Raw genomic sequence first — 19,100 nt, 5'->3', positions numbered from 1 at the left:
CCTCTACAAGAGGTTTTGGTTGAGGCAATACTTGCCTTTGGATAAAATGTTTACTTGGCGCGTTTGCAGAAATCACAAATCTTGCAAATGTTACTAAATTGATCATATATTAAGGTCACTGATAAAGTATAGCCTACATTTAATGGCCCCGCTAGTCGTTTATCCCAATGATACCATTTTTGCAGTCATTTTGGAATGAATGTAGTCTATGTTTCGTGGTTACATAATCTTAACTTTGACGTTACTGTTGCTCATTTTTTGGTAACAAACCCAGTAGGTCGCTAAGTGAGTGTTAATATATGTTTCTTTGAGTATGAACTATGAAGAATCGTTTATCATGTACTGCACACTTATTTATGTAAAATAAGCCCTAAAACTGATCCTTTAGGTCAATGAATTTCACATGAAGTTCATTTACACACGATCAAGTTCTACAATTTTTATGTTTTGTTGCTCTTTCCATTTACTAATATGATACGTTGTTATATTTGTAAAGATGTGTAAGTTTAGAAAACATGAAAAATTAATGTAAAAGTAATCAATTTATTGTTCTAGCATCAATGACAGGGCTTCAATAACTATTTACTATAGGCTACATAAAATTTGTAAAATAAAGATGTCTCAGGAACTAAATTTACAATATGTAAACTTTATCATTGTAAACTTCTTATTTTCCAAATAAATTGAAAACACAACACATATTTGAAAATTGTATGATAATGCAATTGTTCGTATCAACTTTAACACAGAGCTTTTCAAAGAACGTAGATTAAGTAAATATTTTTAAGAACACTTAAGTTTAAAAAAATATAAGTTAAGAACTGTACAAAAATATTGTTTAGTTTCTTTACACACACTATAGTGAGTTCATCTCCTTTTATCCTGCCAAAAATTGTATCTGGTCAGTTTATTAATACAATCTCAGCCACCAAGTTTACTAATTTTTACCTACAAGTGTTAAAATCGTCTCAGCAACAAATTTGACAATATCCAAACAAAGTGTATGTTAAGGTAACTTTACTGGTTATGAGTATGAAAAGACTACGTGTACCCAACTTTACCTGGTTGGAAGGATATTATTTTGGTTGATCTCAGAATTATTGTTTGTACAAATCAAAACACTGTCTTTTACTGGGAAAACTTAGTAATTAAGAAGGTGAAACATTTAACTAAACCTGGGTAAAACATTTCTACACCTACCTTACGTCTTCAAAATATATTCTCTTCTAAAAAAAAATAGTAACGTAATCACTTTTATCACAGTTTTACGCGCACGCATCCACACACGCACGAGCGCGGGTCCCGACTGCGGACTGGACTGACACAGAGTGCGACAACGGACAACGCAACGATCCAATCAGACCCGGCACTGCGGACAAGCGCTAGCGGACAAGTTAACTAGTGGACTAGCGGACAGCGGACACCCCACTACTACACACGCAGCGGTTCCACCGTGGTGGACATTTTAATTAACAAAGTAGTCCGTATAAGTGACGAAAGTGCGAAAGTGAAGCGCCAAACGGAATGCATTGTTGGAATGCAAAATGAAAGTGAAAAATAATTTATTTATTTGTATAACTTTGTAGTTAAGAAGTTACAGGCAAAATCAATATTTCGTGGTCGGGGAGACCAGCATGTTTCAAGTTGATAGAGTTTTACTATTCGATGGTGTGGTAGAGCTTCGTACAATTTGAAAGAAACTGAAATAATTTAGGGCAATAAAGGGGTTTGCATTAAGTTAGTTGGTTTCAAACTTGAATGAGTAACTTTATATTTATGATACAGTAGAATAAAAATTGTAACGACGGTCGTGGTGGTGATGTTTTCTTAAATACTAAAAACATCTTCTAAAAACGTCTTTTTGTAAAGTAGTGAACAAAACTCGCGTGATTAACCTTACGCAGTCGTTGCGTAAACTCCTACTTAACACTTACTAAAACTTTACTATAACTTACTATAATAACCTTACAATCATGTTGCAATACGAAATTTTCTATCAGTTAATGATTCACATTTTACTACATACAATTATATTGAGTTGTTAAACATCGTTAACATTTGCTAAGGCAAATTAGTTTACTGCATGAAGTCGGTTGGTTTTACATAGTTACATGATGTATATGAAGGCTTTATTTTGTATTTATTTATGCTATAATTCAAATGATAACTGTCATAAATACGATATTTTCTGTTAAAAATAAAACAAATATTTAACACGATGCTTGTCTTTTGAAATTGTTAGACTATTTATTATTCTTATAAATTTTTGTTCAATCGACTGGTTGTTATATCTGGTTGTTACAACCTGATCTACGACATTAACAATCAAACAAATAGGATATAGCTATTTGCATTACGTTGTCCCTCATAAACTAGTTGAAAATAAACACCTTATACATAGAGTCTCTAATTCAAAAATCAACTAGAGTTATTGAGTCGGTCTGTGTGACCTAGAAACTAGGGCAGTCTTCAAACTCCACCTCAGCGTGGCCAAACTTCTGTTTCTAACCAACTTTAATTGTTGTAGACAACCAGAGTGGTGCACAGGATGGCGTGTTTATCAAGTTTAATACGTGTTTATTTTCACAGACAAAATAATTGACTACGCAATGTCTTAAGGCATTGTTTTAAGTGTAATAGCTTTATTTAAGAATTTAATTTTTACTCGTATTCAAAAACATAAAAGTAGGGAAACAGTTTCATTTCTAATTTGGTGATTTACTGAGAAGCACTTCAATTTCTTGGAGATAGGAGTATGAAGAATATTTAATTTATATTATTCATACAGCACTGGTTCACGTGACTGAATTTAACGCCTTCCAAATAACATTGCATTAAATTCAATCAGCTGTTTTTGGTCCTGTGACCAGCTGCGATTGTAAAACAAAGATAACATTATTTTACGCAAAAAAGATGAAAATTCTAAACAGCTATTTTAATTGAATGTTGAGCGCATCGACTTTAAATTATATCGGTAATATGAGAAATGTTTTATTCAATGTATTGGACTATAAACCAACTTTATTCAACGTGTCATTCAATAGAGTAAACCGCATGAAAATGCCTTCAATAGCTATTCGTAGATCCTACTAAATTCTATAAAAAATCACCAACAATGTTCCTACATTTTATCGGTTCTTATTCGACCATTTTCATGCGCTGTACTCTAAAATATGAGCAACACAAATGTAGTGTGTAGACCACGCAAGCAGGATAATACAATGTGTTACAATGTGTTATTTATTCTATGACGCAAGTACATTGACTTATTGTTTTGACCGTGTTCTCCCAGTCTAAGCATCCTTTGTTGCTAACAAATATAAACTGTGGTGCTGTAAATTTGCTGTTCTGTAAAAATATTTGTAGGAAAAGAGAGTTTCTTGTTTTACCAAATTATTATTGAGTTAAATAAAATCCGATTTATATCGCAATGTATAGCAGATAATAATGTACAAACAAGGGATTCAAAAACAGGCAATTCAAATAAACCATTGACTTTGGATACTACAAGTAGATATTTCAATTACCTAAACCAAGTACCATTGACTTTGGATACTGCAAGTAGATTTGTCATTTATGTTAAGCAGATGTACCATTGACTTTGGATTCTGTAAGGAGACATCTAATTTATGTTTGCAATGTTTGGATACTGCAAGACTCGTGGACTTGGGATACTACAATACTACAAGTGAACATCCCATTTACCAATTTACCTAAAACAGATTTAGCATCGGCTTTAGTTAAGTATTGGATTAATATTGCCAATTCTTCCTTACTCTTCATTCTTCAGTACTCTGCTCAATATTGCATTGTACGCCTAGTTAAATAGTCCTGATTAAATACACAGTGATGATCTTCCACACAAATCCTTTTACTTGTCCCACACCCATCTCCCATTATTAGGGTATAAGTACATTTCAATTGCTTCCCCATCTCGAAATGTTGATGTAGTGATATTTTCTGACATAAAATTGTGCTGAAATTCGCAACTGTTCCACAACATCTGCTGGACAGTGACTAGACGGGAATGGCACTTCAAGATACTTAGCGGCATAAACGAATACGAATTTGGCACAAAATCGTGACACCAATAGTTAAAAGTAATTGCACTCACTGTCATGTGTTTTTGTCAACAAAACTCCTACAGTAACTTTCAAGACAGCAAAACCACCTGGTTAAGTATAATCTTTGACTAATTAATACAACAACTAGATATTCCATCCCCATGTTAAAGTTGTAGCCAGGTTTTTAATAAAATTTGTCTTAGAACTGTTGTGACCCAGCAACTATGTCAGTAAAGAAAAGTAAGGTACAAAATAGAGTTTTGGACACTAGTGCAATCTGTGACTGGCTCACACAACTACATTATTTTTTAGTAAGAAATTGGCGGCAGCTGATCCATATAGATGGGATGGGGTGTCTTCTTCTGTATCCAATAGTCAATGGTATAATGCTAATTTGAATTCAATTTGAGTGTAGAATGGAGTGCGATGATCTGATATTAGTAACTGACTAAGATCAGCTGATTGTTAAACAAGAATTTATAAAAACCCGATGATCCATTAAATCTGGGTCCAGTTTCTAACTTCTCGAGACTTTTCTCAGAATTGAATTTAATACAGTGCCTAATACTGCAAAGCTGCACACCAACCATCCACTTATTGACACCTGATGACCCTTGAGAAATGTTTGGTCTCAAAAACCTTTTCTGCTTGAACTCAGGGGCTTTGATCCCACACACACTATTCTTGGTACACAAGTGAATCGCCAACTTTTACCTTGACTTGCCGGTTGTAATTTACCGTGTAAGTCGCTGGCTCGAGTCCAGCATCCTACGGTGGTCACACCCGTGGACAACTCACTCTAACTGTTTTGTCCTGTGAATGACGTCACTACGTTAATGTCGAATGTACTCGGAACATCTGGCTGTAGATAGAATATGTCACATGTGGTCACCATCCCGAAACAGTAATAATTGCCGTATAGAATTTAGACGAGAAATCCTCCAGAAGAGAAAAGTTATCCATGAATGTGTGCATATATCGCGTATTTTAAAAGAATTGAAAATTTTTTCCCAGGCAAAACGAATAATCCAATACCTTATTACATTACAAAGATTATATTTGTTTAAGACAGTTAAGTATGTATTAGGTTAAGGAAACTACTAATTGACATTAAATTACAATTCATGATTGTAGATAAATTTTTAAAGAGTGGACTACCTACTAGTTAGAATTATCAATAAAAGTAGTCTATCTTAAGTCCATTTTCAAATGTTTCGTCTCTTGTATGAGTTCAGACTGTTAAACATTTAACTCAAGGATCAGCTGTTTTAACGAGTTCTATGTCAATGGGATTTTAAAATTTATTAGGCATAGAGGGAACTTTTTCAATCCGGGGCTTAAGATATCTAACTAAATTTTGATTAATAGTTTGAAAGTGTAAACATTTCACATGAACAAAAATGTTTTAGTGGGTAGCTATTGTAGTAAAAATGTAGTACTATGTTCACACGATGTCAATGTGTCAATATGCTCTCACCCCAGCTGTTTAGACGGTATTTATGGGAGCACGAAAGTCCCACGGTGCGATACAAAGTCACTTAGTCGTGATTCTCGGTCATAAGTGCAGCAGTAAACACGTTATGACACTCTTTATTGCAAAAACATGCTCTTGGCACTGGTACAAAGAGCTTGTTGCGGTATAGCCAAACTGTTAAGTGTCAGTAGGCGTTACCTTTCTTTTTATCAGAGGTGTCAGTAGACATTACCATTCTTTTATCAGGGTGTCAGTGGACGTTGCTTTACTTTTAACTTTTATCAGGGTGTCAGTACAGTAGACTCTGCCTTTATTTTATCAGGGGTATTGGTGGACGTTGCCTTTCTTTTATCAGGGTGTCAGTAGACGTTGCCTTACTTTTAACTTTTATTAGGGTGTCAGTACAGTAGACTCTGTCTTTCTTTTATCAGGAGTATTGGTGGACGTTGCCTTTCTTTTATCAGGGTGTCAGTAGACGCTATCTTTCTTTTATCAGGGTGTCAGAAGACGCTGCCTTTCTTTTATCAAGGGTGTCAGTGGACGCCTTTCTTTTATCAGGGTGCCAGTAGACGCTGTCTTTCTTTTATCAAGTGTGTCAGTAGATGCCTTTCTTTTATCAAGGGTGTCAGTAGACGCTATCTTTCTTTTATCAGGGATGTCAGTAGACGCTATCTTTATTTTATTAGGGGTGCCAGTAGACACTATCTTTCTTTTATCAGAGGTGTCAGTAGACGCTATCTTTATTTTATCAGGGGTACCAGTAGACGCTGCCTTTCTTTTATCAGGGTGCCAGTAGACGCTGTCTTTCTTTTATCAAGTGTGTCAGTAGATGCCTTTCTTTTATCTGGATGTCATAGACACTATCTTTCTTTTATCAGAGGTGTCAGTAGACGCTATCTTTATTTTATCAGGGGTGCCAGTAGACACTATCTTTCTTTTATGAGGGGTGTCAGTAGACGCTATCTTTATTTTATCAGGGGTGCCAGTAGACGCTGCCTTTCTTTTATCAAGGGTGTCAGGAGGCGCTGCCTTACTTTTATCAAGGAGTTCAGTAGACACTATATTTCTTTTATCAGGGGTGCCAGTATAAGCTATCTTTCTTTTATGAGGGGTGTCAGTAGACGCTATCTTTATTTTATCAGGGGTGCCAGTAGACACTATCTTTCTTTTATGAGGGGTGTCAGTAGACGCTATCTTTATTTTATCAGAGGTGTCAGTAGACGCTATCTTTATTTTATCAGGGGTGCCAGTAGACGCTGCCTTTCTTTTATCAGGGTGCCAGTAGACGCTGTCTTTCTTTTATCAAGTGTGTCAGTAGATGCCTTTCTTTTATCTGGATGTCAGTAGACACTATCTTTCTTTTATCAGAGGTGTCAGTAGACGCTATCTTTATTTTATCAGGGGTGCCAGTAGACACTATCTTTCATTTATCAGGGGTGTCAGTAGACGCTATCTTTATTTTATCAGGGGTGCCAGTAGACACTATCTTTCTTTTATCAGGGGTTTCAGTAGACGTTAGCATTCTTTTATCAGTTTGTCAGGAGGCGCTGCCTTACTTTTATCAAGGAGTTCAGTAGACACTATATTTCTTTTATCAGGGGTGCCAGTATAAGCTATCTTTCTTTTATCAGGGTGTCAGAAGACGCTGCCTTTCTTTTATCAGGATGTCAGTAGACTCTACCTTTCTTTTATCAGGGTGACAGTAGACGTTGCCTTTCTTTTATCAGGAGTGTCAGTAGATGCCTTTCTTTTATCAAGGTGTCAGTAGACGTTGCCTTTCTTTTATCAGGGTGTCATGAGGCGCTGCCTTACTTTTATCAAGGGGTTTATTATACACTATATTTCTATCAGTGGTGTCAGTATACACTATCTTTCTTTTATCAGGGGTTCCAGTAGACACTATCTTTCTTTTATCAGGGGTGCCAGTAGACACTACTTTCTTTTATCAGGGGATTCAGTAGACGTTACTATTCTTTTATCAGTTTGTCAGGAGGCACTGCCTTACTTTTATCAAGGAGTTCAGTAGGCACTATATTTCTTTTATCAGGGGTGCCAGTATAAGCTATCTTTCTTTTATCAGGGTGTCAGAAGATGCTGCCTTTCTTTTATCAAGGTTTCAGAAGACGCTGCCTTTATTTTATCAGGATGTCAGTTGACGTTGCCTTTCTTTAATCAGGGTGCAAGTAGACGCTATCTTTCTTTTATCAGGGGTGCCAGTAGACGCTATCTTTCTTTTATCAGGGTCTCAGTAGACGCTGCCTTTTTTATCAGGGTGTCAGTAGACGCTGCCTTTTTTATCAGGGGTGCCAGTAGACGCTATATTTCTTTTATCAGGAGTGCCAGAAGACGCTGCCTTTATTTTATCAGGATGTCAGTAGACGTTGCCTTTCTTTTATCAGGGGTGCTAGTAGACGCCTTTCAGTTTTGGCATGTTAAAAAGGCGTGTTGTAATTCCACTGAGAAATTAGACAAGGACATTTTAAGCTGTCAACTGAACGAGCTGAACGATTAAATATTTAAAGGACGATTTTATGAATAAATATCAGTTTCGGTGTTTAATTATTTGAAGTAGAGTTGCTATGTCAGTGATAACTAGTTTATGTGTTGGTGGCGACTGCGTTAATGTTTCGTTACGCATTAAGATATATTAATTTTAATAACACTATAGTTGTTTTTTTAGTTCATGATAAAGAAAAACATAATGAAGTTATAGCAAGAGAAAATATGGAAGCTAAACTAAACCAGACGAAGGCACGTCCCTTAAATCCATTTAAGGACGAGGTGTCACGGAACGTTCGTAAATATTTTGCTAAAATGTAAATCAGAGATTTAAAGCATATTGGTTCAAACGATACATTTTGCTAGTTCAATGAGTTAGAGAAAAATATTAAACTGTTTTGGAGTAATGATAATGCTAGCCTAGTGGTTAGTAAATTAAAAATAATAGGCCTAATAGTAAACAAAGATTTCAGAATTGTAGTTTTCATCGATCAAGTGAAAGTAACAAAATAGTTTAATTACTTAGTGATTAGATTATGAATTATATTATTTTTCACATTTATTCATGGACGTCTTATTAGGTGTTTTATCACCCCGTTCTGTTCCATATAAGGGTAGTTATAGAGGGTAGTGTGTGTTAAATATCAATACAACGCAAGGCGAGCTAACCTTGAATATAGCGTGTGATCTATGTAACTTCTCACAGGCAGCCTACATGGCACGCTAGGCTACATGATTTCACATTACTAATACGCCTGTTGCTCGAAAATCGAGTAGAAAGTCATATATAGTATACCTGAGTATCTTATGTTAAAAAGCCTTTATTCGTATACTCTTTGAATTTACTAGGTTGGATTTACTTGTTTATTTTGTTTATTTTATTACTCCTTCAGTGATTGCTAAAAACTGTCTCTAAAATGTATACAAGTACTAGTTATTCCAAACCCCTATTTCAATATGTATCAAAATACGACTCAAGTAATTTCTGCTTACAAATCCTCGTGTGTGCCTTACGATTGTGTATATTGTTGAGAATCGTAGAAACAAAATATTCAACGAAACAATTTCCATAGTCAGACAAATAAAAAATACAATCAGGCTGTTGAACCTCCCCATCTCTTAGGGTAGTTTTTAGAAATTTTTAGTTGTTTGCCTTCACAGTTCTATTTGACGATTTAAAAATTGAATAACCAAATAATCCACATTACTAGCTTACCACGTTGTAGGGGTTGCGTGATTTAGAAGGGCGAATGACATAGAGAGAGTTATGTGGTCTAGACATGGCCAAAGATTGTGAAGGTACGTCAGGTGAGCGAAAATAGAACAATGTAAACAATATGTATATAACTTCACTTGTGCCTTGGAGGACTAGAATCTAAAAATACACTCAGGCGAAAGAAAGGTGAATTTTTCGACGAAAATATCTTTGATCAATGTTGTTATATCAGAATTGCTCTAGTTGTAGAAAACAGAGTGGAACATAAATAATAAATATGGGTAGCTAAATGGTTTTAGTGACAGTCTAACAACCAGAAGGTAGTTAAACCACAATAATTAAATCCCAGCAAATGTTATGTTAAATTTGTTATTATATAGGAGACATAGCTTGAATAATCCTCTTTCCATGGCTCCCCCCCCACGGACTTCACCCAGTTCATAAGTATCAATAAACATTTTTTTTTTCTTAAGTTAAGCTGAAATAAACAAAACAGAATACTGCAATATAGACAAATAATCACACCTGATTTTAATAAGGTAATAAATTGAAAGAATAACAAACAAATAAGTACATCTTGACCCAGCTGTCCTAGATAATGCTTTCATTATTGATTCTAATTTCAATAAACAACAAACCTATAACCTCATTATTTAACAATAATCTGTAACTTATTTTTGCCTCTAACTACGCACACAGGTGCAACGGGACCGTAGTACATAAATAAATAAACTATACAACTTCCTCTAATAGAATAAAATCAGCACAAATTGTTTTGTTAGACCAGATCACTAGGTTATGTCTCAATCCTACAATCAGATGTTGTTCCTAGACTATCAGGTGTTTGCGTGTTTTGCCGCCATTTTACCTCCCGGTGATATCCTTGCTAAATATATCCCTCCAATTTGACCCTCGAAATCCCATTTCATTCGGTAATCGGGTCTGCATGAAAAAGAGAAGCTGATATGAAACTATACTCTATTATTCTATCTATATGCCTTCAAAATGGCATGCAATTTAAATTTATTTGTAACATCTCGTATCTACTAGTAATCAAATAGATGTTTTGAGAAAACGTAAAATAGCTTGAAATCTACTTACATTCAAACAAAATCGATAATCAGACTAATCTCACACTGAAATGCTCACTCCCAAATAAGTTTTGTTATTCAAAGTTAGGGGTTTTCAACTCTAAAAATATTGTTTGGGCTTTATTTAAATTTAAATACCTATCTTTAACCTTATTGGTTATTTGTGTATCAGGCAGAAATTTGTTTTATAGAAACGTCTCTAAATCATCAAAGCCTTGAAAATTCTTTATTATTTAACTAAACCTGCCTTAGTTCCTACAGCACACTCCGGTTCAAACGACCTCGGTTCAACCGACGATCGGATTAACCACCTCTTTAAAAAAGGTCGGGTTTTCCACCCTGAATTTAAAAATAGTTCGTTTAACTGAGATTTTTTAGAAATAAAAAGCACCTTTCCTTCCAAGGTAGCCAAACCATCTATTTGTAGAAGTATGAAAAAATCGCTCTAAAGGTTTGCTAATGTTAATGCTAATGAATGCGTTGCGTGATGTAAACCTACGATATGATCAAGAACTTCTTACAACACTTAACATTTACACTTTGTTAGGCTACAAATAACACGACGTTTTAAGTGCTTTGTAACACGATATGAGTTTACTATGCAAAACGGCGATTACTTAACAGCTTTTTTGAAATGTCAGGGTTGGTTAGTGATTTACATTTGCTATTTTAATCAGTTCTATTACATTTTACTCATCATTGAACTCTGTCACTCTGGCCACTTCAAAAATTTCAGAAATTCTTTTCTTGACTGGCAATTAAATTTAAAATTAAAACGTTACCAATATTTTAACGAATTTTTATTTTAAATTTAATTGCCAGTGAGGCATTATCAAATGCGTCAAAAAATCTCAAAAGGTTATGTTTATGTATGTTTTAGCAATTTAAGCTATACAAATTAAAAGACCACAACTTAACATTTCCGTGCTAATACAGTGAAACCTCAATAACAAGACAGGTGGAATTTTCAAAATACCCTTGATATATATGTAGCATGTGTTAATTCAAACCTCGATAAGGAGTCTACTTTGATAAAGTCGTATTTGGCAATCCCCTTGAGAGACTCGTTACTGAGGTTCTTCAGTAGTTGTTGCTGCTTAAAACGTATAAAATTTTATAAACACATCTTTAATAATATAAGAGATGTATACATTTTGAAATCTTAAAAAAATAACAGATATGTCCTAAAGCTGCAAAAAGGCTATTCTTGATTTCCGTTTTATTTTCACCCATAAAACCATTTCCAGGAGTTTGGCTGTTTACTTATAGGACACTCTGTATATTTAACCCTCACTGTAGCATAACTAATTCAAAGGTTATATATTATGACTGTTACTGTTTTCCATCCAGAGTAAAAAGTACATGTTTAACACGCTTTTATGTTGATTGTTAATGTATTGTTTCAGAACTGTCGTAATGCTTGTGCAGATTTGACGCTTCTATGTTCAAGCTACGAAATTCATTATTTTTTCATGTCTTATTTTTTATTTTAAGGGAATTGCTAGAAAAATTTCTGAGAAAGTCTGTTTCCCCTTAAAAAAATCCTCTAAGATTCTTACTAAACTTTCTAGGTGCAGTTGTTTTTCCCTCCAGTAAGTTCAATATTATCCCCAACTCCCGCGGTGCTGGCAGGAACAGCTGATTGCATGATAAAGCTCCGTTACCTCCAGTGGTAACTTTGCTGTTTATTTCTTTCTAATCTAACCAAGATAGCGAATTCGAAAAGGAAATTACATTATGCAATTGGAACCAACATTGAAGAAAACTAGACAACTAACTATAAGCTGTACTTTTTATGGAAACTACAAAATAACTCCTTGAGTTATTTTTAGAATCCTAATGTATGACATTATTTTTTAAAGGTTATAATATAACTACTGTATTATTATTATTCCTTATTATGCATCATTTGTTCAAAATGATGGTGCAGTTACCATCCTCGATACAATTGTATTTCGTTCTTTGTAGGTCCTTCCAAACACAGACGGGAAATATTTAAATTAAAAAAAATAATCTGATTCACTTTATGTTACTTAACCTAAATATGTTATGTTATTCGTGTCTAATTAAACTACTTAAGCACTGATTTTCCCAAAATAAATTCTGACAGGATATAGCATGAGAATCTTGTTGAAGAGTGTATTTTGCTTCCAACTAATACAGCACAGTTATCAATTTTAATAAGTAACGCTCTAGACCATAGGTTGTGGAGTAATTAGCTAGACATTCTGCAATATAAGAAAGAGATGATTCATTATGTCATTATTATTTTTTAATAAGAGAATATTTCACGTATATTGACACAAAATTAACTATTATTTCCTACTAGTTTTGTACGACACGATACGAGAAATGATAAAGTGTATTAGATAATATTTAAAATAGTAGACAAGGTTTGTTCGATTCTGAGATGTGTTTTACGAGTAAAATATTTCGTTTGTACTTTTGGATTCCTAATTTTAATGAAATTTGCCTTTAATATACCAAAGTTTTTCGTACAGTTTTGTACAATTTGGACGGGAAATCCAGCGACATAAAATCCTTAGCCGTCTTGATGAGAGCTGTTGAGATAAGAGGCAGTTTATGTCCGTGCGACATGAAGCCTAGGAACGTATTACTTGGGGCCACGCTAGATTGGCCGCCCTACTGCACTGTCTACATTTCTTTGGCAAATTCTGTATTTTTAAATACAATAAGGATTATCATAAGAACCTTTTATTGGGCCCGACGCTGTATGTCCCCTCCTACTGCAATGTCTACATTTCTTTGGCAACGGTGTACCTTCTGTACGTGAAGGCGTAGGATCGTGTTTTTTAGGACCATACTAGATTGGCCCTCCCAACTGCACTTTCTACATGTCTGTGGCACTCTTGTATTTTTGTAGTCTACATGAAGGACAATATTAATATTGGGACCACGTGATAGATTGACCTACCTACTGCTCTGTGTAGATTTCTTTTGCAACACCATAATGTCTGTTTTTGTCTTTTAAGACTATAATAAAAACTGTGATAAACGGTATCAGCAAATTGACATTTACTTGCACCCATAGCCTTTTCAACCCCTCTTATAATGGAAAAACGTTGGGATTAACGTATGGGATTAACTGTGGTGTTTTAATATTGAATGTACAAGAATTGCAATAACTTTTGAACCGTAATTTTTACAGCATTGGGGGTTTTACCGTTTTGAACAAAGGTAAAAGTACAATAGCTTACCAGATTGTTCCAAATTAAATTAAAAACGTTCCAGCCCTTTTTGTATAAATCCGTTATTTTATTCTGTTATTCACGTGTTTTATGGAGAAATTACCATCACAAATAACACAAAAAAAGAAAAACACCTGGATACATCACGCTGCAAATCACTTCTTTGAATTCAGGGTCACCCAAAACGGATATTTCCACTCCAAATTCTAACTCGAGAAGTTCAACGAAAACAATAATTTCTCCACACACTATGTGTAGGGGTTCGGAAATTTTTAAGAGAAGAATAATTTCTCAAGAGTCAACTTTAAATAGAGTAGGGTATGAATAGAAAAATTAAAATTGTTTAATTAAAATAGGGGATGTAGACTTGTGATTTCCTGCAAAGGTCAATTTACAAAAAAGGATTCAGAAATTTCATTAGATTAATTCTGAAATCTTAAATCCAAAATATATAAGAACAGATTACCTCTTTGATGATAGAGTGAGGGTGGGGAACTGCTTTGTCTGATGATGATCTTGACAGCACCATGGTAGTGTTGGATCGCACTACGGGCCTCACTACACCTGGAACATGATTTGGTGAATCAGGTAGAGTCAAAACATGAATGTTTAGTGTTTGTTTTCACTTACTCCATGGACATGAGTCCCTAGCTTGTTCTCGTCCTCAACAACGTGCAACAAATGATTCCTATCTCGGAATCGTGATGTCATCCAATCCACCCTAGGTAGACGATGCTCTCTGTGTCTTCTTTTGGCTCGGTCCTTCCGAGGATTTTTGGTATGCTTCGCGGCCGGCTTACAACAGGATCCCTACTCCACATTTGGCAAGACATGAAATCCCTCCTTCGGCTAATCTCTTCTGGTGGTAATTTAAAATTAAAATTTACCAAATTATTAAACGATGTTCACAAATTGCATTTTTCGTCAGACGAACAAACCCTAAAAGACTTTCAAGCTTCAACTACTTATCGATCTTGGCATTTTCAACTTTTTTTACCAGCCAGAGTTGGTAAAAATTGATAATATGGGTATTTTCTAGTGTCAATACAGACTAGGTAATCGATTTGTTTTTAACAACACAATACATAGGTGAACAACAAGTTAGGCCTACTTGTTGATTTACAAATTTCCGAGCGTTGATGCTCTAACCTAACTTAACCGATGCGAGAAATATAAAACGTTATTATAATACAACTGATATACCATGTCAGAAGGGTGCGCTTTATAGATGAAAGCGGGTAGAAGCCTATGTTGTAAAACCGATCACAATAATCATGTTACACCCTCAATTAATCACTGTCAGACCATTAACCGTTAATAATGAACGAAAATAAACACTTATAGGTTATAGAAAAGTGTAGTGACATATTATTATAACAGATTCAAGTATTTTTCGATATAAACTAGTTTAAAATAATCTCAAAAACATACAACCGCTGTGACGTCATAGCAACACGAGCGAGCATGGGGCGTTCTAGCAGTGAATCCAATTGAAATTGGATTAAACCGGTGCATTGTGTTGAAGTAGGTTAGACTATTGATATGCAAGCCTGAGTCCCGCCAAATCAACAATCAGCTGATATTCGCGTGGCCAGGTTTGCCAACTGTTGCACCACAAATTACCTTGGCAGACTCGCTTTCGTAGTTAATTACCTCGTAACTCCATCAGCATACATAAAAGCTACAAAGTTGCCAGAGGTTTTGATTGATTTTTATAATATGTTAGATACTTTTAGATTAAATTTGGTGATTTTAAAGGGGTGTTTCGTAAAGTGGTGAATTAAAAACGTCTTAAGAAAAAAAATCACCAAAGGAATATCTCTATCAGAGGACCAAGGTCTGATTCCTCGATCAGCATGTAGCATTTATTCATTACTTGACTAAAAAGTCATCGATACGATTCAAGATTTGTGTGTAACGTCGAACATTTATACATTTCATTGCTCTCAGTGTTATTATCGCCAAATTTTCTAGTTGTATGTAACACGTATACTCGATAAACATTTAACATTGATACATTTATCGATCTTTATAAAAACAAAAGTTTTCAGCCACTCTAAGTAATCTGACTAAAAACCAACGGCATCTTTCAAGCTTCATGTTTATAAATGATTTTTCGTCATACTGCAGCACAATTGCCGTTTTCAATACACCCGGTCTAAAGTAGCTTTTCCCCCTAGGGAGTAAAAAGCCTTTAGTCCCTAGAGAGCAAGAATCAGCTATTGTAAACTTTGATTCGACATATCGATGGTATAATGAACACTAACAAAACCATAATTTATTGACTAATGATTAATTCACTTACTTACTTGTTTCCACATGCTTGTTTGCATTAGGAAGATTGAAAACAAGTCAAAAGTCGTTCTGGGAAGTTATCTTTCCTAGCTTAGTTTGTTATATTCATTAGGCCTACTCGAGCAAAAAGTGTCTTTTCAACCTTCGCTCATTTTGTGTTAAACTTGCGCTCGGGTAAAAAAGACTTTACGCCCATGTGAAGAAATACTATATCCATAATAGCCATGTGTTATTCGTTGAAGCGATCCAAATAAGCACAGTTACCTTATGGACTTATAAGTAAATATTCAAGCCAAAATATTTGCCAGTACAAATGCTTACAAACAGCATTCCATGCTCTGTACTCACATATCATGCTCATATCCAGGGCCAACCCGTAAACCTATCGCTTTACCGCTTGGGCTTTCGGACGTCTTATACGTTTACATCACGCCACAAGAGCATTTGAATGCGACCAATCAGATTTCACTACTTGTAGCTCCAAAAGTCCTCTCATAGCAGTTTTAGTACTATCCAGGAAGTTTTCAATCATTAACTTTTCTCGAAAACTCTGTGTTCGAGCGAAACGAGGGAAATATCGGTTGGAAAAAGAAAAGCTTGCTTGAATCTTCGTAGCTGACCGCAAACATAATAAACTGCTGAAGCATGGAATTTGTGTGTTGAAATAATGAGAAAATACTTGGGTACGGAGCTTTGCTCAAGTATACTCTGAGAACAGTCTTGGCTAATGACAAACGTCGAGCCAGCGATTCGTCGACGCTCCTGCTCAAGATGATCGGTCTGTTGTTCATTATATTGCACGGCCATAAAAAAGATTAAAACTTATTTCTCTGCTTTCATTTATCATTCTTCGATGGGCAACTTGGCCGAGGTTTCTGGTTGGAACTGGGTTGGTTGTAGACGAAGTGGTAAAATTTGTTTCCTGACGATCCATTGTAGCTTCTCTCCCTTAAAGGTTCGCTTCAGAGGTCTCCACGTTTCATTCCAAACGAACCTTGAAAAAATTAACACTCATTTGTTCCTGATAAACCAAACTAAATATAGCTAGTCTTAAAAACTTTTAGTCCAAACTAACCAATACAGTTATTTTCGTTAACACAAATTATGACAGTAAAAATAGCCTGTATCAGCTGTTTTTGTTAACTACAGCTACAAAAAGGTATCGACTATAACATGGACACTTTCAAGGGCTGTAGGACAGAAACTGGATTTTTCCGAGCCTTGTGATCAACTTGTGGCCTCGATTTTTCGTGGCCAAATACCCTATTGTAAACGAAAAACTCAAACATTCTCGGACATAAAAACGTTTGCCCGCCGGGTGTACAGGCAAACGCACCCACATGTTTTTAAGTATAGGATAGGGCATAGTGATGTAATTATACATTGTCTAAGCACATTCTATGTCCATATTGTTCACAGAATTGGGGTTTCAGTAAATCAGAAATTGACAGCAGAGAATAAACTTGTAAAAGTGATTCCTATCCAATTTTTATATAGGTCAGGTAAAATATTAACAAATATTTTTGATAAAATAGTAGTACCGTAACATCTTACTTAAAGTCTAGCTTAACATATCCTATATTGCCTTCCAAACATGTGAGGTGCTTACTTTTGATTACTTTAGAAAAACCCGTTAAAATTGCATTCGAAATTATTTCCTCAGCAATCCCCGAACGCGGACGTTGCCGAAGTGATCAATATATTCAATATTTATGAAACTCCCTTCAAATCCCATGTGAAAGCTGCACTGTTTGTTCATTCTAAATGCCACCTAATTTGTCAGTCCACTAGTCGCCCATTGTGACTGAAATAACGCAGGTATTGACCATATTGAAACGTTACATTAGCTTGATTGTACTTGCTATCAATCATACTGTCAAGTAATTCAAAAGGTTCGGAAAGTAATTGTATCTAAGGCAGCTAAGGTATTTTGTAGCTAAATATTTCTTACAGATACAGTAAATACTTATGTGTTGATTTCAAGTAATATCTAATTGTTAAGGAGTGCACAATCGAACAATCTAAACATTATTTTATGAGTATTTCATGCTGGTGACTTTTGAGTGCGCTGAAGTCGTCACTAGAACCTCGATAACAAGACTCTCATTAGGATTATTGAATAAGACTTGTTGTCAAGGTCGACTTCTTATCGAGGTTTGCAATAACATGTGATTGGGGCTAAAATAAAATGTAAGGGGATTAGAAAATGTCACTAGTTATAAAGGATGACTTGTTCTAGAGAGTCTTGTTATGAAGGTTCCACTGTAGTTGTTTCTCTTTTTTATGGTGAGGATTGTACGATTTTGCTTTAATCCTTGGTTATAATACTTGAGGGCGAGTACATAACCACATGAGGATTATAAATGCATTATTTTTAAGTTAAAGTAGTTTTAAAATAAGGAGCATCAAATAGCTCTCCAGATAAAAAAAACTAAACTAAAAATAAACTGTACATAACTAACCTTAAAATTATCTTCAGAGTTATAACGATGATTGAATTAATCTCAACTAAAGTATATAAAACAAAAGTTGATCACTGAAATTATAAACTTATTTATTTAATGTAATAATATTAAATGACTTATTATGATTGGCTTATACTACTTTTACCCTTACTCTAGCCATTGATGAATCTTTCCTTCATTTTTTTAATTCTCTTTCCAATTTTTAAGCCTTTATTTATTTTCTTGCTATAGTTGTTAGTTTTATTAGATTATAAGAATGGATTACTTATTCATGTATGTCTTACATCGTATAATTGTACTATACAATTTAAGTATAGGTTATTTTTTATGCATAAGTAAACCACGAAAAAACATGTTCTACTTTATTACACATCCTCCACTGACCCCTAGGTTTAACCTGGCTGAATCCATGTCAGAAGTTAAAAATAGAAGTTTTAAATATTCAAAGAGTATTTACTCGCGTCAGCTGTTGACAAATATCGACCTAGAGTACACAGGAGTCAAAGTCCTTGTCGTAGAGTAAGTCTAAGGTCAAGGATGGTTTGGTGAAGTTAATCCCCTTTTTCTTAAACCACTTGTCACTAATTTCTCATCATGTGAGAGATATTTTATTCTATAACCTTAAAATGTGTTCTATAACATTAATAAGTAAGTCAGTTGTGATGCAATCTTAACAAGGGCCTGTTATTTTAATTAAACATTTTGTAAATTAAGCTCGTCCGAGCCGTTTTTGTAAGAATCAAATTTTCCTCAATCTCATAGAATGTTTATGGGAAATTCGTCATAC

General features: G+C 34.8%; 1 protein-coding gene across 1 annotated transcript in view; it reads right to left on the bottom strand.

The window, feature by feature from the left end:
• The window catches only part of LOC128994749 (photoreceptor ankyrin repeat protein-like), a 104,809-nt gene that overhangs the window by 55,789 nt on the left and 29,920 nt on the right, over nt 1–19,100 (bottom strand). The window contains exon 3 of the mRNA XM_054419506.1: nt 14,020–14,117. Within this exon, the coding sequence (XP_054275481.1) occupies nt 14,020–14,117 (98 nt within the window). The remainder of the gene's footprint in view (nt 1–14,019; nt 14,118–19,100) is intronic.

This window comes from Macrosteles quadrilineatus, unplaced genomic scaffold (assembly GCF_028750875.1).
Source record: "Macrosteles quadrilineatus isolate MER2022 unplaced genomic scaffold, UCM_ALF_1.0 Scaffold_5__1_contigs__length_97177068, whole genome shotgun sequence".
NCBI classification, from domain to species: Eukaryota; Metazoa; Arthropoda; class Insecta; order Hemiptera; family Cicadellidae; genus Macrosteles; species Macrosteles quadrilineatus.
The sequence above is the reverse complement of the archived record's forward strand: the minus strand, read 5'-3'. Positions and strand labels throughout refer to the sequence as shown.